This window comes from Crocodylus siamensis, chromosome 12 (assembly GCF_052110815.1).
Source record: "Crocodylus siamensis isolate JL-2025a chromosome 12, ASM5211081v1, whole genome shotgun sequence".
Lineage (NCBI taxonomy): Eukaryota > Metazoa > Chordata > Crocodylia > Crocodylidae > Crocodylus > Crocodylus siamensis.
In genome coordinates, this window is record NC_143406.1 from 44256482 (window position 1) to 44279775 (window position 23294).

At 56.5% G+C, this 23294-nt stretch overlaps 1 protein-coding gene across 1 annotated transcript; it reads left to right on the forward strand.

Annotated features, from left to right (window-relative positions):
- The first annotated feature begins 460 nt into the window (after positions 1-460).
- SLC29A4 (solute carrier family 29 member 4) lies at positions 461-15927 on the forward strand. The gene is made up of 11 exons (XM_090024393.1): positions 461-999; positions 4533-4710; positions 6731-6862; positions 7806-7919; positions 8508-8636; positions 10113-10187; positions 11720-11985; positions 12826-12961; positions 13813-14000; positions 14488-14728; positions 15635-15927. The coding sequence occupies exons 2-11, from the start codon at positions 4548-4550 to the stop codon at positions 15775-15777; spliced, it is 1587 nt and encodes a 528-aa protein (XP_089880519.1). The 5' UTR covers positions 461-999; positions 4533-4547; the 3' UTR covers positions 15778-15927.
- Positions 15928-23294: the final 7367 nt, after the last annotated feature.

Here is a 23294-nt window from a genome sequence, read left to right on the forward strand (position 1 = left end):
TGCCACCACCACCGCCACCACCACCCATCACTGCCTGAGGGAGCTCCCCGCTCGCCCAGCCACCACCATCACCATCACTGCCACCACCACCGCCACCACCACCGCCTGAGGGAACTCCCCGCTCGCCCTGCCACCACCATCACCACCACCGCCGCCACCACCGCCTGAGGGAGCTCCCGCTCGCCCAGCCACCACCATCACCATCGCTGCCACCACCACCGCCACCACCACCGCCTGAGGGAGCTCCCCGCTCGCCCTGCCACCACCATCACCATCACTGCCACCACCACCGCCACCACCACTGCCTGAGGGAGCTCCCCGCTCGCCCTGCCACCACCATCACCACCACCGCCGCCACCACTGCCTGAAGGAGCTCCCTGCTCGCCCTGCCACCACCATCACCACCACCACTGCCACCACCACCGCCACCACCACCATCACCATCACTGCCTGAGGGAGCTCCCTGCTCGCCCTGCCACCACCGCCGCCGCCGCCGCCGCCTGAGAGAGCTCCTTGGTTGCCACCACCGCTGTCACCACCGCGGCCACGTGAGGGAGCTTCCTGCTTGTCACTGCCACCGCCACCACGGCCGCGGGAGCCGGCGGTGCCCCGGCGCTGAGGATCACGCGGCGCCGGCGGCGGGGACAGCTGCCCTCCGTGGGGTCCCTCGACGGCGACAGGCGGGCGCCGCCAGGCCCGGGCCGGCGCCCGCGGCAGAGCGCGGGTTTCTGCGCCGCTTTGCCGGGGGGGCGGCGCGGCGCGCGGCGCGCGGCGGGGCGGGGCGGGGCGGGGCGCCGAGCCGAGCCGAGCCGAGCCGAGCGGCCCCTGGAGCTGGACCTTCCCAGGGCCGGCGGCGTGAGGCGAAGCGCGGGCCCGGCCCGGCCGCTCCCCGCGGGTCGCAGCTCCCGGGTGCGAGGAGGCGGCGCGGCGGCGGGCCCGGAGATGTCGTGGCGCCCGGGCGTCTCGGCGGAGTTTCTCTCCTAGCATCAGGTGTGCGCGGTGAGTGGGCTTGGCTTCACGCGGGCTCTTGTCACTCCGCGGCGCTGCTGGAGCACGACTTCGTCAGGCGGACACCACGGGGCGGGGGTGCGTTTTCCTCAGACGGGCCCGCCGGCGGGTCAGCGCCGTCCTGGCAGAGTCGCAAGAGGACTGGCTCGTGCCACCCGCGGGGGGAGTGGGGCTCACGTGGGGGACCCCGCGGGCAGGGCCCCGTCAGAGCTCGGGGTCAAGTTGCTCTTGCAGCTCTAAGGTGGCTTGTCCAGGGCTGCCCCAAATCCCACCAGGCTAAGCCGGCTCAGGGCCGAGCGTGCTCTTCGAGGGAGCAGGGCCCCTGCCTCTTTGCGCCCCGGAGAAGCGGTGGCCAGAAACACTAGGCCACGGATGAGGATGCTCGGTGCAGGCCAGCTCGTTGCCTGGCGTCTTTAACTTCCCTGCAGTCGGTGTGGGACCTCGCCTGCCACCGCCCCGCGGGACTGCCGTGTGCCCGTGGGCTTTCCCGTTGTGCCTCGATTTCCCGAGCCGTCGGACATTCGGCGTGCGCCCATCTCGTGGGGACAGGGAGGCAGCCAGGCACATCCCCATCCACCGAAACCTCCCAAACCCAGGGCGCGTCCCTGCGTGCGGCGGTACCGAGTGCCACCTGGAGGTCGGCCGGCTCTCCTGCGGCACGGTCCCCCTTCGGTGTAACGGGGTTCCCGGTCCTCCAGCCCGGGTGATGGATGCGGGTTTGGGGTCTGGACCCGACGGCCTGTATCGGCCCGGGCAGCGTTTGTGGGGCTCCTCTACTGTGATGTGTCCCGTGCCGCCTTGTCCAGCTAGCCGTGCCTTGCCTAATCACCCTCAAGTCCACTGTTGCTGGAGTTTTTGCTGGGGAGGGGGTTGGATAGGTGCAGGGAGCAGGGCGGGGGACCGAAGTGATTGCCAGGAGAAGCTGTGTCCTGGAGCAGAGAGGTCAGGAGGAGCGCGTGGATAGAGAGAGCAGGGCTGGAGGCTCTTCTTGGGGAAAAGAGGCACTGATGCAGTTGGGGCTGGTCCTGCTTTGAGCAGGGGGCTGCGCTCTTTTCTCCTCCTGTGTGCTATAGCAGAGGGAGGCACTGGGTGCAGCCCCGGGGGATGGCAGTGTTCTGGGCACGGGATACTGGCAGGCTGGTCCCATGCTCTGGCCTGGCCCGGGGATGCTCTGTGAGGGGTATGTGACACGGTGCAGCCTCTCCCTGCTCCCCCCATTCCCGCAGAGACTCTCCCAGCTCTGAGGATAATCAGGCTTGTGCACGGTGCCAGATCAGGGAGGTGGTGTTTCATGACCAGTGTGCCCTCACCTTGTGCTGGTGTGTATGATGATGCCCTGTTGCTCTGGGGCCTGAGCATCACCAGGATCTCTGGCTCTCCCTGCTCTTCCCACCGCCAAGGGGACAAGCTGCGCAGTGCATGTGGCAGAGGGAGCTAGAAGTCACCATCCTACCCACTCCCACCCCAAGCTCCTTCACTCTGTGGTCCTGGGAGCTTTGCAGGAAGATGGCTTTGACTTCCCAAAAATTGACGGAAACCACTTTATGGGAGGGTGCATGAGCATGTTTCAATGAGGCACAACTGAGCTGGGCTGTGCGGAAACCCCCATTCTCCAGGACCATAAGGTCTCTGAGCAGGTGGGAGATCTGGGGGCTACTTATGCTCCATGCACAGGTGGGGTGTGCCCGCTGCTGGAGGGAATAGGAATCTCCTTCTCACTCTTAGGTGAATCGCCATATTTTCACATATTCACCTATTTTCTTCCCAAGAAGCAATTGCTGGAAATCGGGGTGCAAGGAAATACAGTAATAGATGTTTCTGCTGCTTAAGTCTCTGTGGGTGTGTCTACACAAGACACTTACTGCACATTAGCCTAATAACACTGTACAGTAGTGTGGCAGTTAAAAACTGTGCTAATAGCCAACTGTGCAGTGTTATTAGGCTAATGTGCAGTAAGCATCACAGAATAACCATGCACCAGCGCTACCGCACAGTAACTCTAGTTTACTGTGCATTTAGTCAGTACTTTATTAAGCAAATACTAAACTACGTGTGCAATATCTAAGGCGCATTAATGAATGTGTAGACGTGCCCTGGTGGAGGGGGATCAAAAGTAAGGCACAGAGAGCAGCATGATGAGCATATTGGGCTCTCTGGCTGCTGCTACCCAGTTACTTACTGCTACTTACCAGGCTTTTCAAGGAAAACCTCATTTTCTTTATGCAGCTGTTCTAAAACAGGGTACGTAGCTTACTCAGGGGGCATGGTGTATGCTAGAAGATATGGTACCTCGCAGTGCTCACAGTTAGTGCAGGTGCTTCTTTCGCTCCAGGCGGCGGGGCAGGGGGTGTCTGGGTTTTCTGTCTGCTGCTGCTACAGAGCTTGGCCCCTGGCAGCACGGTGGCTCCCACAAAGTCTGGGGTGGCGGGGGCACAGGTTGGTTACAGTAGTTTGCCCTTCTCTGGTGCCCTTCACCCAAGGCGCTCACGTGCTTTTACATGAGGTAGTCAGGTAGGAATGAGCCCCTTGTGACACAGAAGGTAAACTGAGGCATAGGGGTTAACGAACTTTCCCAAGTGGAAACAGTGAGTCAGTAGCAGAGCCAGGACTAGACTTGCTCCGACTCCAGCCTCACACCTCTCATCAGTGGGTGACTGGCACGGTGTTCCCCCCACTGCCTGGCCCTCCTCAGCTCTGCCGCCTGCATGTTATAAAATCGAAGCCCAGCCTGTTTTGCTGGGTGATCTGGGCTCAGTCGTGCCGCCGGTTATTTCAAAGGAGAGAAGAAGGAGGGAATCTGGCTCTGGTTTGTTTGCAGGCACTGGAGCATGTGACAGGCTGCTGCAAAGCAGGTGTGTGAGGATGCGAATAAAGCCCCAGTACCACTGCAAACCCCTGACGGCGGCTGTTGTTGTCACCCTGATGCCCGGCACGCAGTGGGAGAAGCTGGGCTGTCAGCGTGAAAGCCTCGCTGAGCTGCTACAGCCTGTCTGGCTGGCTAAGCAGGCTTGGAGGCTTTAAGGGAGGGCTTGTCACATGCAGACCTCAGCGGTGATGATCCTTGCTCCCACCCCATCTCCTAGCTGCACGGGAACCCGGGGCAAGCTCTCTAGGGACCCCGGCATGGCACCACTGTCTCTGCTCTTGAACTTGCTAACACCATTGAGTGCTGTCAGGCAGAGAGGGCAGCACCTGGACCGGGGGATGGCTGTCAGGCACAAAGCCCAGATCCCCCTTCACGTGGAGCCCATGGGAGGCACAGATGCATGCAGCAAGTGCAAGGTGGCGTGTGCCTGGTTTGAGATCCCCGTGAACAGAACCACGGCCTGAATCATGCCGGGGTCCTGCTGTGATGGCCTGGCTGCAACGAGCACAGGGGACATCTGAGAGGAACAGGAGCTTTCTGCCTCCCCAGGCTTTGGGGACAGTAAACCCCAGAAGACCCCCCTGGTCCCCCAGGGAACATGAGCTGGGATGGCTTGTCCATCTAGCTGGACTAAGAGCCTGTTGCTGTCCTTTCTCAGTCTAGGTCAGCAGCCATGGGCTCTGTTGGAGCGGATCACTTCAAGGATCTCAGCCCCGTGGTGACCCCCGAGGGGAACGTGGTGATGAGCTTCAGCTTCGACAGCTACCAGTTGGAGGAGGAGGAGCTCCAGGCAAAGGGGAACCAGGCAAAGGGGGTCCTTACCTTCATGGAGCCAGGTGAGAGCATGGCAGGAGGCTGACTTGCCTCCCAGGGTGTGAAGGAGGGAACGAGGGGTGATGGGGATGGGGGGAAGCAGTGAAAGAACAGCCTGCTGCCCATGTGCCAGTCTGTGCCATCGCTGGGGCCCAGATGCTCCCCCCACCCCGTGCCTGCAGCAGGCAGAGGGAGGCATCCCCCCTGCCTGGGCTCTGTTTCCCCCACTGGTTTTTTCCTGCTTGCAGTGAGGAGCTTTTCTAGGGGGCCTTGGCATTTGCAGTGTATGCACACTGGTGCTGTATTTGTAGTGCACATGCATCACTGCTTTCTTGTGCTGATCCACGGGATCTTCCCCGCACAGTACCAGACTCGTCATAACTACGCGGTGTTCCCAGATGACTGGAAAGCAATTAAAGAGCAATCACTCACCTGGCCGCAAGGATCCCGTAGGAGAGTCTGTTACGTGCATCTCGCAGCCTGGTTCATTTGAGTGGCTGCTGGAGCCCCAACTGATATAAATCGGGACAGTTGCGGGGTTTACACTAGCTGGGCCGCTGGCCCTAAGTCTGCATAATTAATAGTAGGCCCGTACCTCCACTGAATCGCTCTCGAACATCAAATAGAAGTGGGCGCTTTGTTGTTACATGCTGGGTTATTGTAATACTTTGGACATCAAAGCCTGGTATTTTTGTGCCTCCCAGGTTGCTGTTGAAATGCCTCCATTTGTGGGATGGAATTTATCCAGGCTGGGGGCGCTTATTATTTATAGAGCGCTGTTGGTACGCCCAGTGCTCTGTGCATTGTGGAAACCTTCTGTTGTGTGCTCTAATATCACCGAACGTTAATACCAGCATTTACAGCGTTTAATACAGGGCCTACATTTGGGGTTTAAGTCTCAGTGCTTTCAGGGCCATGTAATGAGAAGCTGACTGAGGTCTGAGGGCTGCTTAACTTCATGGTGATGTAGGGCACTCACCAGTGGGCAGCCTTCTGGCAAGGGCTAAGATATAATACAGCAGCTGCAGTTTTTGAGGTGTCTTGCTGTGCGTACAGCCCAGCTGTGATGGCACCAGAGACGGTGCCTTTTTGGGGGGTTCATGTGTAGCAGGAATGTTGCTAAGCAGGGATCAGCAGTCTGGGAAAGACTGAATCTGTTGAGGAAATCCATAACCTTTCTTTGTAAAGGGTGTATTCATGAAAAATAAATAATCCCAGAATTAAATAAAAGAAGTGGATAAGTAAAAAAGAACAAAATGAAGTAATGGAAGAATGTCCCTCCTCATTCTCTTTCTGAAAGAGAGAGATGTATGTTCGTAGATCAGCGGTTTTCAACCGGCGGCCCACAAACCCTGGGGGGTCTAAAGGGGGTTGCGAAAGATGACTAGGATCAGTCAAAAGTATGTGAATGCCCACACATACAATTCAAAGGGGTCCGCACCTCCATTTGAAATTTTTTAGGGGTTCCCAAATGAAAGAAGATTGGAAACCACTGTCATAGATACATACATGAGAGGGTTTAGGAAGATAATCCCCTCACAACAGCATGTTGTGTTATTGGCTGCAAAACTGGTTTCATGCACGTTCCTCTAGGAGAGGTTATGGAAGCTGAGATCCCAGGCTAGATGGATGGTGGTCTGGCTTTGGGGGCAGCTCCTGAGAGTATGGCATGCAGAGCTAGATGGATAGTGTCTTTCCTCCTAGTGGGGAAGACTCACGTGCAGTGACTATGCAAGAGATCCTTGCCTCTCTTGTCTACAAGAGGCTGCAGAAGACAGGCAGACCCTCAGACTCCTCTTAGCTCCGGTCCATGTTGCCCACCTGTATTGTCCAACAGGCTCATCCTGCATCTCAGCCAGGCACCAGCCCGGTGATCATTCTGCCCTCATTACGCATGTATCGCCATGTGCTAGGTATCCTGTACTTCACAGGGGTGGGCAGTAGCCCCTGCTCTTGATACACTGCCCAGCCTGTCTGCATGACCGTGGGTCGGGCTCTTGGCGTCACTGTCACCTGCTCCTTCTGTCTCACTTTGGGATACAGCCTCTGAGGACCCTGAGCCGCAGGACGAATACCATGGGATTTACTTTGCCATGCTGCTGGCAGGAGTGGGCTTCCTCCTGCCCTATAACAGCTTTATCACTGACGTGGACTACCTGCATCATAAATACCCAGGTATGTCCATTGGAGCAATGGGAGTTTGCAGTTGGCTGGTCTGTGCTCCCTCCGTGTTACGCAGGGTGTTGGTGTAACCTGTTGCTTCCAAGCCCTTGTGGGTGGGAGATGGCTGGTTTGAGAAGTGGAGGGAGATCCGCCTGGACAGGATACCTATTCAAGACATGTGTAAATCACCACGTTAGGTGGGCTTTGAAAGCGAGCAGCCAGGATTCCTGACAGCAAAGACCAGCCACAAAAATGCCTCTGTGCCCAGCTGCAGGGACCCAGGACATGGCATAGGCAGTGGCTGTCATAGCGTACACATGTCAACTGCTGTATTCTCCTAGTCTTCAGGACTGGTTTTGACATGGGACTTGTCATAGCCTCCCACTCTGCAGGGCACCAATATAAGGGGACAGAGTTGTAGGTACAGGTGACAGCTTAGACATCTAACAGCCAGACTGCTCATGCAAATGCAGACAGCGAAGCCCCCTTGTTTGTGCCCCGGGGTACATGGTGTGGTTACAGGTGGCTGCATCTGTACCTTAGCTGGTGTGAGGGGTCCCCCAAACATACTTTCCCGTACTGCATCTTTCCACATCCTTTTACTGCTCCCCCAGAACCAGGCAGGGTTTCTTGTTCCTGGCTGTCCCTAACCAATGCGGCCTTGAACCACTAGAGGCTGCAACCGAGTCACCCAAACAACAGCGGCCTTCAGACCCGGGTACTAGATTCATAGATGTTAGGGTCAGAAGAGACCTTAGTAGGTCATCAAGTCCAACCCTGATGAGTGTTTTGGGGAAGAGGCAGGGCAGCCCCTAGGCCCCAATGCTCGTTGCCCCGTGATGAGACAGAATCACGTGTATCGCTAGCCTGGAGCGAGCCCTTGAAATCAGAGCATCCTACCTGGCTCCGCTCTCTGAGCCTTGCAACCAGCCTCTCTTCCTGTGTGGCTCTGCAGGAACGTCCATTGTGTTTGACATGAGCCTCACCTACATCCTGGTAGCCTTGGTTGCAGTCATCCTGAACAACGCCCTGGTGGAGATGCTGAGTCTGCACACCCGGATCTCCGTGGGTAAGTCGGGGCCCTTGCTTTCCTCTCACTCCCATGGGGCTCCTGTACTGCTTTGGCTATTTTCACCTCCTGTTGGGGCAATATGTCTGGCTAGCTCGTGCCAGGAGAGGAGCCAGACTTTTCCACCCTGGCTGCTCCACTGACTGAGCTGCGGAGAGCTGGCATTGCCCTTCTTTGGCCCCCACCCTGGCTGCTCCACTGACTGAGCTGCGGAGAGCTGGCATTGCCCTTCTTTGGCCCCCTACTTCCCACTTTATCACTCAGCTGTCATGGAAAGGTATATGTTCACCCAAGCAGCCATCAGTGGAAGCAACCAGCTACCCCATCACTTCAATACATGTCCTGATACCTGCACCACCCAGGCTACTAGCCATGCAGTCAGTCGGACCTAACACTCTGGGCACTCAGAAGTACCACCATATAAACACTTGGACACCGCAGGCAACTGGTTGCCTAGAAACTCATCCATATGATGCAGGGCCCAGCATGATACTGCTGAACTCATCGCACCAGTGTCATGCTCCAGGCCCCAGGCTGGCTTACAGCTCTACTCCTGCCTCACCCCCGTGCGTGGCTCTTTCTCTGCAGGGTACCTGTTTGCCCTGGGTCCCCTTCTCTTCGTCAGCATATGCGACGTCTGGCTGGAGCTCTTCACCCGCCAGCAGGCATATGCCATTAACCTCATCGCAGTCGGGGTGGTGGCCTTCGGCTGCACAGGTATGTGGAGGCTGGCTTAGGCCAGGTGAGGGCACTCACAGCTGTGGGCAGATAGCGGAGCAGGTCTTCCTTGGTTTTGGTCCTTCTTGCTCGTGGCTAGTTACCATGGCTGTGAGCAACTGTTTCTTGTCAGTTGGTTCAGTCACCGCCTCCCCCACCCCAATCTCCCATCATCTCCTTGAGCATTGTGCTTGAAGCATCACGTGCGCCTGCCACCCAAAGCTGATGGAATGCTGATTAGCATAAAACCACATGATTTCAGGGTAAAATTGCTTGCATCTGCATAAATCTGCATAAAACGCTTGCATTTCTGCATGGCGACATGTTCTCAGTTTCTCCCTGAACTCCAAATAATGCATTCTGCACCCCTGGCTTACAGGGCCCTCCAGCCCATCCAGCCCACCTCAAACTGCCCTGTAGCAGCTGCAGTCAGCAGGACCAAGTCTCCCGCTGGCATGAATCAGCTTTGCTGCTGCTCCCTGCCTTGCAAGCCAGCTGGCCCGGCTGGTTTGTTACGTCCTTTGGGAGGCAGCAAGGTGGAGCAGGGCGCACGCAAACCAGCCCGTAGAGCTGCCAGAGGAGAGCATGGGTGGGTGGGAGAGGGCTTCCACTCTCCTTCCAGGCTGGGCCGTGTGAGGCGCCATGTCCTGGGCAAAGGAGACATGTTTACGATCTTGTTCGATCACCGTCTGTTATTCCAGCTGCTGGATTTCTGGTTTGTTTCTGAAATACTTCATCACCGGCCCTGCAGCCGTAGTGTTAGCCAAAATTTTTTCCCTTGTGACCTGGTTGGGCCGTTCTAAGGGCTGTTCCAGCTGCTGGGCAGCGGGACATCAGCCTCAAGGCCATCGCCATCTGGGTGCTTTCCGTTCTCCCATGATATTTCATGCTGTAAAAGCCCAGCCATCGGCAGCTAATTAGAACTAACAACCCCAGGTGTGTTTACAGCCCTTTTTATGATTTCTTTATGACGCTGTTTCAACACTCCAGCGTGCAAAGTGCTTGCTTCTCTCGTCACGTCTGTAGGCAGATGGGCTCAGGCCTTGTATTTTGCATGGTCGTCCCATTTACAACCCTGCCCCAACACCCTGGTAGTCTTGGCTTTCAGTACCTGGGAAAGCTACTCCCTGTGACGTGGTCTTGGAAGGGCTGGGTGCTTCCAGGAGGCAGGCTGGCAGCTTTCCACCCCATCTTACAGCTCCGGTCCAGAAAGCGCTTGCACTTGCTGGCATCCCTCCATGGGCTTGGAGTTCAGCCTCTGCTTTCTTTATGCTCCTGGAGCAGCCCAACCACTTTCCTGAATGGGAAACTCAGCACCAGGCCGGATGGTTTGCGGCATGGTGCTGATGGCTGCATGGGTTCAAAGCTGCCTGAGGCAGAGTTCGTCGCAGGGTAACTGGGATGGATCCCAGCTAAACGGTGGGCAGGGAATAATGACTCCTCTCCTTTCTCTCTTCCATGTGCCTTCCCTTGAAGTGCAGCAATCCAGTTTCTATGGCTACACCGGGATGTTGCCCAAGCGCTACACTCAGGGGGTGATGACTGGCGAGAGTGAGTATCCTGCTAACCTAGATTCTCACAGCCTGCGGGTTGGCTGGGCTAAGGTAACGCTTGTGAGCCAGCCGCTGGTTGGCACGTTGGTTAGTTCTTTCTTTAGCCGGCCTGTTCCCTGTGTATACTCATGTGTCATAAGGGCCCATAGCTTGACTCAGAAGCCAGTTGCAAACTTCCCTTCATCAGTCAAAGCCTTAGGAAAGATGCTGTTGCGAGATGGGACTGTTGAAGGAACAGTGTCCCAGGCACTAAAGACCCAGTCTGGCAGGCTGCTCCCTCCATGGGAACCACAGGATTATGTGCATTCATCTCTTGCTGGTAGAGTCAACAGCCTTTGGCCGGGATAATGGCTTTTCATCCTGCTGGGCTCACGCCCCTTGGTTGGGGCAGTTGCTGGCAAACGGAGGGCATGCTTCCCACTACCACTGGCAGATGTACTAAGTGGTGACAGCTGGTGAGCTGCTGCTGCTAAAACTGCCTAGCACCCCAGCTGGCACACTGCTTGGCCTTTGGCTGGTGCAACCTCTGTCGAGGGCCAGCTGGTGGCTAGCTGGGCCCCTGCCAGGCAGAGAGAATGACATGGTTGCAGTGGGCATGCGGGCAAGAAAGAATGGCTTTCCCAGCACCCCTCTGGGGCACTGCTACAAGGAGCAGTGCCAGGTGCAGAGGGCCTGCCATGGCCAGTTTACCATTGCCAGGCATGTTTGTGGCCTAGGAGTGTGTAATAAAGCATTGGCCAGGGTGCTGGTGTGAGCAGGGGTTGGTCACTTGGGTATGTGACACCTCCTGACATGGATGTACTGTGTTCTGAGCCCTGTGGCCTGGCTCTTCTCCAGTAACTTCCGAGGGAACAAGGCGAGGGGGGAATGGGTCTTGCCTCCCCCTCCCATGGAGCAGCTCATCTGCTGCTGGGGAGTGAGATTTCCTGTTGGAAGTTGGCTCCTGCTACACAGGGCCTGGGTCGCAGCTGATCCATCCTCATCCCCTGGTGCACACCAGCCCAGGGGTCTGCTGGCAGGTGGGTGGGCATGGGCAGTCAGCCAACACCTCACCCCATCCAAACAGGAGCCCACATGAGCGCCGGCTTTAATGTGCTACCTCCCAAAAGGATTGTTTCTGTTGCTTGAGCCCCCAAAGGCAAGGTGTTGAATGAATATTATTGGCTTCCTCGTTTGCAAGGGGAGTGATGTGCTGTGATGTCGGAGCTTGGGTCCTTTCTCATCCACCAGAGGTTGGCCCACCTGAACTTGCCATTCCTTGCTACACCAGCCCTGGCAGGACATTACCAGCCCTCTCTGCAGCCAGTCCTGCTTTGGAGTGGATGCTGGGTCCCCTCTGGTATCTTTGATGGGTTTTCTCCTTTCTGCCTTGAGCAGGCGGTTGGACTAGATGACCCCAGAAGGTCCCTTCCAGCCCTACTCCTATGATCCTTGATGTAGGAAGCCCGGGTTTCTAGCCCACCCCCAAATGCCTCTCCTGCCACTGAGACACCAAAAGTGCCATTGCTGAATTTGCTCTTTTCTGTTCAGGCACCGCTGGGGTCATCATCTCCCTGAGCCGCATCTTCACCAAGCTTCTCCTGTCGGATGAGAAGGAGAATACCATCATCTTCTTCTTCATTTCCATCGGCATGGAGCTCATGTGCTTCATCCTCCACTTGCTGGTGAAGCGCACGCGCTTTGTCAGGTACTACACAGCCTGCTCCCAAGAGCGGGGCCCCGATGGCAAAGGGGTGCCAGACCGGGGGACTGGATACAGGGTGCACCATGACGTCACCACGGAGGACGTCCGATTTGTGAGTTTCCCTGCCTCTGGGACGTGGGCAGAGGCCCGGGGCATTTTGATGCCTGGGGGATTCTGCAGCTGGAGGAAGTGAGACAAGCTGGGAGAAATGAAAAGTCCCCTTTGAAGTAGCCCAGACATTCTGGGATTGGGTGGCTTCCCCACTGGAGGACTGGGGTGGGAGTGACTTTTGAGGGTCTGGGAAGCGCCTCATGAGTGATGTTCAGAAATGCGCCTGGCCAGGCTCCTGCAGATCCAACAGCTTCCCAGCTTCTAGACACCGGCTGGAGCAGCACTTTCTTGCGGTCTGCCCAATGGCCAGGGCTGGCGCATTATTTGGAAGACCATTGCCAGCGCCCTAGAGATCCTCCTGACTTTATTGTCCTATGCATGGAAATGCTGAGGGGACCACAGGGACATACAGCAGTCGACAGTGGGCCTAGGGGATGTGCTATGCAATCGAGAATGCCATCTCATGGCTGCGAGGCTGCGCAGACATTACTTGGAGGGGAGATGGTCTGCAAGACCTGCCACACGTTGCAGGGGAAAATGGGGGCGAATCCCTCTTTGAGGAGGTGTGTGGTGCCCTCTGCCAGTGCCTGGGTGCAGAGAGTAGCCATGGCGCAGTACGTAGGTCTGTGCATTAAGGGTGTCCTACCATGCATGTAGCTAGTCCAGCTTCTCATCTGCTTCCTGTCTTTGCCACCCCTGATTTTCTTCTGTCCCAGCCTTGTGTGGCCTGAGGGAGAAGTAAAGCAGTTCCCCAGGACTTCTCCCCCTCTCCCTCCCCCACCGAAGTCACCTTTGGCAAACCCCTCACAGACCCCCTGCTCCTCTCTGTTGCTTTCCCCAGGAAAACAGGCCTCGTGGGCTGGCCGGCTCCCCAACAGGCAGCCTGGGGCATGAAACTGAGCTGGCCGGCAGTGGGACCTACATGAGGTTTGATGTCCCACGACCAAAAATCAAAAGGACCTGGCCCAGCTTCAGAGGTAGGACATTTCTGTTTGCCCCCACGACCTGTGTGCTCATGCTGGGATGGCAGCCCTTTCATCCCCATTCTAGACACAGACATGCGGCTGCCTCTGGGGTGGGACATAGGAGTCACGCAATGCTCCTCACGTGTTACAACAGGAGGGAAAGGAATGCGTAGCCCAAGGTGTGGGAATGGCATGACATCCCACAGTGCCATCTCACAGCAAGGGTGGGGCAGTGCCTGTATGCAGTGGTGTAACTTGGGGCAAGAGGCAAGCAGGACACAGCCTTGGGTGTCATCTTAGAGGGGGTGCCAGAATCTGCCCCCTCCAAGCCGAAAATCTTTGCTGTGATAGGAATAGCCTGGCGCTGCCAGCCATCAGAGCCCCCTTACCTGATAGAGTATCTAGGGGACAGGGAGGGGAGTGGATTTGTGCCCCTGGTAGTCTTTGCCATGACAGTATCCTATCTGGGCAGGGCAGGCAGTGAATGGGGCACCAGGGATGGCACCAGTAAGCCTGTTCCCTAGTGGCAGCCCCACAGTAGCATCTGCACTTGAGCACAGAGAGCAGGTTCAGGGAAGACCACATCCCCCTTCCCTGCTTTCTGGTAGTCTCTAGGACAACAGTACAAAGGAAAGCAGAATTGCTTTGTGAGGGTGCACGCTCAGACCGAGAGAGGCTGGGCATCCCCATCGTAGAAGCTGGCTCCTTGGAGTTGCTGCACCCCAGCTAGATTGTTGCAGCCCTGACCTGTGGGAGCTCAGGGCAGCCATAACTGGCTCAGCCTGTGAAGTGTGCTCCTTCCCTTTCCTAAGCACCTAGGTTTCATAACAGACCTGACAGGCAGTTTTGGTGTCCTCCTCCAGACATGATACTCCACCGCTACGTTGTGTTCAGGGTGATCTGGGCCTACATGCTCTCCATAGCCATGACCTACTTCATCACTCTGTGCCTCTTTCCTGGGCTGGAGTCGGAGATCCGCAACTGCACTCTTGGGGAGTGGCTCCCCATCTTAATCATGGCTATCTTCAACCTCTCCGACTTCGTAGGCAAGGTAGGGATAGCCTCGACCAGAGTGGGTGCTTGGGCTTCCCAGCCGACGGGTGCCGTGTCAGGGGCGTTGGGTTATTAGGGACCAGGGCTGGGCTCAGGGCCATTCTACCCATCACAGAGAAGATTCAATCCATGGCCAGAGAGAGCTCCAGCCCCCTCCTGCCCATTCCTCCCACCTGGGCCATTAGAAAACCGGTGGGTTCATACAGGCTCATCTGTTCCCCTGCCACAGTATTACAGGCACAGTGCATCTGTGAACCTCGGTTCTGGTCTGAATGGCAATGGGCTGCTGATGAGAACTGTCTAGGTCGGGTTTCCTTGAGGTCCTTTGGTGGCGACTTCATTTCCAGTGGCTTTCCTGTTCTGGAATCTGGTTTTACTACCGCTCAGTCTAGCTGGGCCTTCTCAATGGCCTTGCCCCTTATCGCTCTGGATTTCACTCCGTAAGTTGCTTCGCTTTCCAGCGTGATGTCCCCTCCTTGTTTCAGATCCTGGCTGCCCTGCCCTATGACTGGAGAGGGACCCACCTCCTCATCTACTCCTGCCTCAGAGTGATTTTCATCCCTCTCTTCATCATGTGTGTGTATCCTAATGGGAAGCCAGCTTTCGGGCACCCTGCGTGGCCCTGCATCTTCTCCCTCCTCATGGGCATCACCAACGGGTACTTCGGCAGCGTCCCCATGATCCTTGCTGCTGGCAAAGTGGGCCCCGAACAGCGAGAACTGGCAGGTAGGGGGACCACATGTGGATGTGTCTGGAGCCAGCAGGCAAGGCCAGGGCTGCTGTCATCCCACCTAGTGTTCCCTTTGTGGCTGCTACAGTTAGAGGGACACCAGGCTGTACCCCTACCACTGCTCTGGGTTAGGACCCCCCTGCCCACTGAGCTTCTAGCTGGGTTTTGTCATGGTCATGCACTATCGTGTGTCTGTGCCTAGCTGACATGTGGCTGCCAGTGGTATTGGGCACCATGTTCTGTCTTTGCTTCACCCCCTGTAACCCAATTCCCCCAGGTCATCCTCCTGCCAGGGTAAGTAGGTCAGAAAGTCCTCCTGTGCCACAGATCTCTGTATTTTGCCCCAGAAACAAGCCTACAGCTCCCTGCCACTGGAAGCAGCAGCTTGGCCCACGTTTCCCACATGTACAGCTGTCGGGTGGGAAGTGGGGACGTTCAACTACAGTAGAAACTGGGGGAAATGCCACATGCATCAAACTGGGTCACCAAGGGAAATCCTGGCTCCGGGAGCATCAGTGCTGGGGCACTCTCCCTGCTTGGTCTTTGGCCTGACTGAGGGATGGGAGGTCTGCGTAGGGCTTGTCCTGCCATGCCTTAGCCTACAGGGGACAGGCAGAGGGCAGTCTCGGGTCCTGCTCCCCATCCCAGCAAACTCACCGTGGGCCCAGAGCCCTGCGCCTTTCTGTTCCTGGGTGCAAATGGGTGACTGGTGTCCCCTGAGATATACCTCAGCCTGGCAGCACTGGCACCTGCCCTGGCCAGGGTTATGGATCTGACGCTCTGAGCAAGTTAGGGATCACAGCAAGAGCTGGTGGGAATCTCTGCCCCGCACCCCAGTGCTGGTAGCAAGGTGATCACGGAGCAATCAGAGCACAGCATTAACATCCTGATTTCTCCCCCAGGTAACACCATGACAGTGTCCTACATGACCGGCTTGACTCTGGGCTCTGCCGTTGCCTACTTTGCCTATACCCTCACCAGCACGTCTCGCAGTTCCTGTTTCCACACCCAAACCTACAACAGCTCTTTCACGGCAGGGTACTGAGCGGGCAACATGGCGGGGGCCGCACGAGCTCTGTGACTGGTGGGTTTATGGGCGTGAGAGCAAAGGGACCAGCAGATTCTTGGCCTGGGAAGGAGAGAGGAACGGGGATGAACTGCCCTGCATCTAATCAGTCAGTTCCCGCCCTGCCCTTCCCACTCGAAATGGGATCCCTGAAACACTTAATGCCCTGAGATGGAGTGACCTGCAGGTGTCTGAGATGGTGATGGGCTCCTGTTAAGCAGAACCCAATGCACATCTGCACCAGGTTCAAGGAAGGGAAGGGAAAACACCAAACCTGGAAAGCAGCCCCTCAAGCCAGGAGTGAAGTTGGCCTCCAAAGCAGTGCAGAAGGGTTTGGGGGGGCTATGCAGATCCCAACATTTAGTGCCTGCCCCTGGCTGTGCTGAAGCAAGCTCTGTCTAGGCCTAGCTCCATCTCCATCAGTGGCACCCTGCCCTGGTCTCAGGGGGCATGGGATAGCAGGTCAGAACTTCACAGAGCTGGCAGGTGGGCGCTAGAGGGGAGTGGGCTAGCACGTACCTGGTGTAACCCCACTCAATGCTGTGGCGTTAAACCAGGGATAAGGTTGGCCCTACACAGTGGCATGTCCATCTTCAGGTTACTTTCACTCATGGTGGCCCACTTGGGCTTGGGTGGGCTTTGCACTGGTGGTACCTGGAGAATGTGCACATGGCCAGCCAGCCAGCTGAGGGCAGGCCTGTAAATCCTGGCAAACCCTTGCACCCAGGAGTCTGGCCAATGTGTACAGCTGCCCTTGAGGAGGGGAGGGAAGCCAGCCAGCCCTTTGCTCCATCCCCGGAGGGTACAGCGGCAAAGACCTTCCTTGGACGTAGTTTTGGGGTTCCATGTCCCCCTCCCACCCCAGCCCCGAAAGGAAGAAGGACGCGGTTTTGATGGATGCAGTGGATCAGCCCTGCTCATCCATCCAAGACAACCTCAGACATTTGTCCTGGTCCTCAGCCCAAACCTATCGGCACCAGAGGGGAAATGCACCCTCTGAAAACATCCCTGTGTACCACCACCCCATCACGTTGGTGCACAGCCCAGGGTTGGCACAGCCACTACCTTTGTAGTATGTACCACGCAGCCATTGCACGTCTGGTTAGAGAGCATGGGACAACACTGCCTGGCCATGTACCTGTTGGCACAGCTCTCTAAACTAACACAACGTATTGCCAATGTGAACCCACAATACGTGTGCTGTGGGTTTGGGGGCAAAGAGGAGAGGGCAGGGGAGTTGCAAAGAAGAACTTAAACACGTATACATCTGTAGGTTTCTTTTCTTCTTGTAAATCCCACTTCCAGGAGCTGCAGGGCAAATCTGGCAATACTCAGTGTTTTCCTTTTAATTAAGAACACTGGGTGTTTCCAGGCATCCGCCTAGCAGAGCTTGAACACATGAACCCAAAGGGCTGAGAAGATCTTGAAGGATCCCTAGTGCTGTTTTACCCCCATGCTTTTAACCATGTTATTCTGAAGCTGTTCGCTTGACTGGGGAGGCTGGTCCATTCTTGCTGAACTCTTGATGGTCCCACAGCTCTGCCCATCTCCTTCCTCCCGCTCTGAACTGCAGGGTGGGAAATATTGTATCCCATTTGGTTCCTTTTATCTGGTTGACGGAGTGAGATGGTGCAAACCAGCCTAGCACAGGCAGAACAACAGAGAAAGCCAAGCTACGTTAGTTGGCCAATTGATGCTCTTCAGGACATATCCTACAGCACAATAATGAGATCCATCACCTCCCACCCCCCTCTACTTCAAATGGGAGCGTAGCTAATTTTATAACACTTTAAATATGTTTTATAGGCTATCATGTTCCTTTTTAAAAAAAATACAGGAGTGGCTGCAGAAGCTGTTTATGACAGAATCAATAGCCTCATTTTCCTCCCATTGAGGGAAAGCAAAACCTTTTTGAACATAGTTTTCCAGGGGTTAGTGTTTATGTTTAATGGCTGCAAAAAGCCACAGCCATTGTGCTCAGATGTCATAGACGTTAGGGCTGGAAGGGACCTCGCAAGATCATCGAGTCCAGTGCCCTGCCACAAGGGGCAGGAAGTCTGCTGGGGTCAAATGATCCCAGCAAGATAGGCTGGGATCCAAATGTTTCTTGAAAGCGTCCAGAGCAGGTGCCTGCACCACTTCTGGGAGGGGGAGTCTGTTCCAGATGCTGGGTACTTGGACAGTAAAGAAGTTTTTTCTCATGTCCAGCCTAAAGTGGTCTTCCCAGAGTTTGTGAAAGTTAGACCTTGTCATCCTTTGGGGTGCTCTGGTGAACAGATGTTCTCCCAGCTCCTGATGACCACCTCTAATGTACTTATAGGCAGCCACCAAATCCCTCCTGAGCCTGCGCTTCTTCAGGCTGAAGAGTCCCATGGCTCTCAGCCTCTTCTCATAAGGTTTGCTCTCATGGACTCTCTCAAGCGTCTCCATGTCCTTTCTAAAGTGCAGAGCCCAGAACTGGATCCAGTATTCTAGCTATGGCCTCACCAGGGCCAAGTAAAATGGGAGGACAACTTTCTGGGTCTTGCTTGAGATGCATCGGTAAATGCAAGCCAGGGTGGTGTTTGCTTTGCCAGCAGCGGTATCACATTGGTGGCTCCTTTTCATCTTGTGGGCAGTCATGACCCCCCAAGTCTCTTTTGGTCGTGGTGCTAGTGAGTGTAGCACTGCCAAGCCTGTAAGTGTGATGTGGGTTTTTCCACTTCACACTCAGTGCTGAACACAATTTACACTGCACCTAAATTAAGTTAGGGCTGGTAAGTGATGCTGGAAGGGCAGCCCAGGAAACCAAAGGGACCCTTTAGCCTGGCCCAGCTGCAAATCTGGACAGCAGCCATGCTATGTCCAGCCATGAGACTTGTCCCTGCCCTGGGGCACTAGCTGTAGGTGATGGTCAAGTGGTGGCTTCGAAGCCCTTCCCTCCTTGCCCTTGTTTGTGAGACTGACGGGCTGCTGACGAAAGCACCCTGTTCTTATGTCGCTCCATAGGGGGGCCTCCAAGCTACAGTGCTTGAGTTTTATTAGCATGGCCACATGATCAAAGAAGAGCCTCCATTTCCCTTTGGGCCCCTGGCAGCTGACCTGTGGCAGCTGAGTCCATCAGTAGGAAAAATAGCAATTAAAAACCAATCCTATCAAGTCCCTTTGATGAGCCTTAGCCTTGCCTAGCAGCATTGAGCTGTGTTTGTGGCTCTGTGTTTTGAGTGGCCCCTGTGTGCCAGTTCAAAGCCTTGTGATGTGAATATTGATCCCAGGGCCCTTTCCATGGTTGGAGGCATGGATTTGCACCATATAGCCCATGAAATAATGGCCCTTTGCAGTTCTTTGCTGGCCTATCCTTTGGTTTTCTGTGCAGTCGCATTGCATGTAGCTACTTAGGGGTGCCTCAAAGCCCTTGTGCACCAACCTCTACACTGTAGACCACAAGTTCCTCCCTCAGCAGCTGTCCAGACTGACTCTGGAAACGGCTGAGTGTCAAAGTTTGAGGTCAAGTCTGCCCTGGTCCTACCCCACAACCCCTCCTTGCACATGTTGAGGACTCACCTGAGCTCAGCCAGCTAAAAACGAGACAGTGGTTCTCAATCTTTCTGGATTCAAGGCACCCCCTCAGTAGACTCAAAGGCCTCCTCGGAAAATGCCAGCTCTTTGTGTTCACTTGTTTTTTGGCTATAGAGAAATCATACGGCAAGTCTTCTGGTGCAAAGAGCTCAGTGAGATGCCAGCAGGTCAGAGCAGTTCTAACACTGTGGATTCCTACTGACATCTCTGGGTGTAACTTGTGAATTGTGTTGGCAAACCCAACCGTGCTGACATTGTGAGGCACCCCAGAGCACCCTTGAAAGGATCTCAAGGCACCCTCCTGGGGTGCTGCAGCACCCTGGTTGAAAATCACTGCCATAGGAGGACCTCCTACAGCCATCCCACAGTTCCCTGCCCTTGACTCAGCCCTTCGGTGCCCTGCTGCCTGTTCCCGCTGCTGGGTCGGGATGAAAGCCAAGCACATGAAGAGGGAGAAGGTGCAGGTAGCCAGATTCCCAGGAAAGCTGTGTTCAAGGACCAGGGAGCAGGCAACAGAGGTGAGGAAGGGGTGGCTCGTGGTCCTGGCTGGTTGAGGGCAATCCTAAATGCCAGCATAGACCATTGCCTTTATCTTTAGAGCCTTCTCATTCATCCCTCATTTGCAGGAGCATTTCTCCATACAGGGCAGCCTATGTGCTCTCCTCTACCAGCTCTCTGTGCTCACACCATGGAGCTCCCCCTCCAGCGTATCAGGCATCCTCCCACCTGCCTTGTCTAATGGGCATGAAACTTTCTCCCCTGATCCTACAGCAGTGCCTGCTGCCAGCTAGCTCGTGACTGGGTACCCTGTGGCTCAAGACCAGAGCCAGGTTCACTAACAGAAACTTGCCAGGCACTTCAAACAACCAGGCAGGATGCAGCTGTGTTTGAGATAAAGCAATCCCAGAGATGCTGATAGAAAAGAGCCAGCAAGAGAAAGCCCTGTCTTGAGGGAGCCTTGACCTCTGTTGGCTTTGCCTTGGGAACGTTGCTGTCTGAAGACCTGCTCAGTGCTTGGAGGAATTTTGTTTTGGACCTAGCTTGTCTTCAGAGCTACTCCCAGACCCAACTTCAGCTCCAGACGCACTTGCCCGGGCACTGAGGGCGCTTGGTTCTGGATGCCAGCTGCAGCTGACCCTACTCCAACAGCCTGCGTGGAAACCGCGGTGCCCCTTGCAACTCCAGGAAGCTCGCATCTGCCGTGGGGGGAGATGAAGTCCCTTTTCAGGTAGGGCAAACGCAACGGGACATCCCTCTTCCTGCGCACTGTGGAGCAGGTCCGCGCAGTTGGGAGGCAATCAAATGCGTATATATATTTAAGTTAGTGTCAAACAGGTACTGGAAATTTTGCCGTTGGAAAGAGACGCTGCCAAAAGGATGTGGCTTTGCAAGGACTAGCAAGGGAGGATAAGCGCATCCATCGTCCCCCTCCTTGCCTGCACTGCCTGTCAGAAGCAGTAAGGAAGGGGTGAGCCAGGTGCCATGCACAGCAAACTGAATCGGGGCCGTTTTGAGAGGCCGCCCGGCCTCAGAGGGTGCTGCTGGGGGGAGTATAGTCTAGTCTGGCAGGGCAGGTTGGCTGTGGGATCCCTCCCTGCTCCACCAGACAAGTCCCCTTATACTCCACAGGTCTCAGGCTCTGGCAGCAAAGCAGGTGGTCACCCTTACCACCACGGAAGGGGGCTGCCCTGTCACAGCAAGGCTTGAGGCTTCCAGCTGGATGGTGGAGTGGCCTCCTAGTGCTGTTAGCCCACTTAGCTGGGCTGCAACAGGGCCTGGGCCATGCTGTGCTGGTTGGGGACAGCTGCCTCCAGACACTGCAAGAGGGCTGGGAGTCGGAGGGGGACCTATATCTCCCTGGACATCTCTGGCTGCAGAGGACACCGTTACAAGGCCAAGGCTTGGCTACGACCAGGTTCACAGGGCTGGTCCTCCTCAAGTGCAGCTGTGACCTAGCAGACTCTGCTCATGGGAGGAGGAAGCTGAAGACCCAACTGGGGAGCGGGAGAAGCAGTTAAAGGGCCCAAAGATGAATGCAGCGCACGGGAAAGCTTGTCTCAGTCCATCCCACCCGAGCCATTGGGCCAATAAAGCATATCACCCCCAACATGCCTGGTTTCTTGCATGTGAAGGATAGGGGCCACAGGGAGACCCAGCCAAGCGCCGTCTGCTGCAGGACAGCCCAGCTGTCACTCCCCAGGCCCCAAGAGCTTTGCAGCAGGGACAGAAGGGCCCCCGGCCCCGCACTGCTCTTCCTATCAAACCGTTTTAAAAGGGACTCACCATCTAGGAGCAGCCGCCAGACTGGGTGACAGGGGCAGAGCGTGGTGGATGCCTATCCAGATCCTCCATGGGGCACAGAGGCAGGTATCAGTGGCTCCAAGCACTGCTGGCTGCATTGCCAGGTGCTGCACACGATCCCTGCACGGCGCAACGTCGGGTGCAGGCGTGATCCCCGCATCCTGCAGCAGTTCGGCACTCATGGTACAGCAATGCAGCCGGCCTCCCCCAGGTACAGCCTGCTTCCTGCTGAGGGCCAGGTTCCTGCAGTACCTCCACGCAGCAACTTGGCAGCCCTGCAAGGCAGGGTCTTGGGCACTGACACCCAGCGTGCGCTTGCAGGGCTCTTGGTAGCATGCTCGGGGAGCTGTGGGCTGGCATGGCGAAGGGTTACAGCTCCCCACACCTGCCCGTGTACAACTCCTGAAATAAGGCCAACCCCAGGAAGAGAAGGGGACACTACACATCAGCTGCAGTGATGAGCAGGCTGGTGCTTGCCCAGCCAACAGGAGACCCAGCTCCTGGGCTTGCCTCACTCATCCTGTTTGCCTTGCCAGGGGCTGAGCTCTGGGCACTGGTTAGAGGACTGCCAAAACCTCTCTCTTGAGGCTGAGCTGCTGCCTCTTGCCTGGACTGGCCATTGGGTCCTGGCTAGGACCCCCCCCTTGCCCAGCCCTCCCCAGAAGGGAACTGCGCCAGCACTGGGGCACGCTGCCCTGAAGCTGATAACCTGGGTAGGATGTGCAGGCCCTAACGGTGGCCACCCAACCACAGGTTGGCTCTGAACCCTGTGCAGAAATGGGGCTTGGCACAGCAGCAGCGAGCGCGACAGCCAGCCAAGACCATGTGTGATGGAGCAGCCCAGAGGCAGGAGCCTGTGCAGGGCCCAGCAGCAGGGTGGAGGCTGCAGCAAAGGGCAACCCTGTACTTGGTGGCAGTGCAGGCTGCCCTGCTGCAATAAGGCAGCGCAGCGGGAAAGGAGCCAGTGTTTGCAGGCATGAGAGCTGCAGGCTGCGGCCTGGGCTAAGTGAGGCCAAAGCATGCAGCTCAAGGGCCTCGCCTGTCGCTGTTGTGCTGCTGCTCCGGCTTTGCTTCAGTTCTGCTAAAAGGCACTGCTCCCGTGACCTCGGCCTTTGCTGCTGCCCTGGAGGAGCAGCTTGCTCTTGCCCCTCCACCCTCTCCCAATACAGGCCCACAACCGTGCCCTCTCTGCCCCTTGGCGTGCGCCACTCTTGCCTCTCCTGCGCCTCGGGAGCTTGGCAGCACCTAATGCCCTCTGCGCCCCATGGCCTGCGGCTGACCACGGGCCTACAGCACTTGTCGGCTCCACCCCGCCTTTGCTGGCCTGCAAGGGAGCTGTCGGGGGCAGGTGAGCCATGGGTAAAACAGCCCATAGCTCCCTGCCTCCCAGGCCACAGACTCCTTGCTGTGGCCACCTCTGCCAGGAGGGGAGCTTGTAGCCAGCCCCAGGAGCATGAACGAGGGGGCACATGGCTCCGTGACCCAGAGGCGGCCATGGAGGTCAGCCTTCCCCGGTCCCCAGGCTCTGAGGCCGCTGCAACCTGCTCTGGGGCTGTGCAGGGACAACACGCCCCCCTTGCATCTCAGTGCTGAACGAGCTGTCTCTATACCAGTAGGCAACCCCCAGCATGCGTGCC

Bases quoted from the DNA above. Each gene is read 5' to 3' on its own strand.
- SLC29A4 (XM_090024393.1), top strand. From the start codon at position 4,548: ATGGGCTCTGTTGGAGCGGATCACTTCAAGGATCTCAGCCCCGTGGTG. The intron at 11,986-12,825 runs GTGAGTTTCCCT...TGCTTTCCCCAG, and splicing joins CCACGGAGGACGTCCGATTT to GAAAACAGGCCTCGTGGGCT. The intron at 12,962-13,812 runs GTAGGACATTTC...GTCCTCCTCCAG, and splicing joins GACCTGGCCCAGCTTCAGAG to ACATGATACTCCACCGCTAC.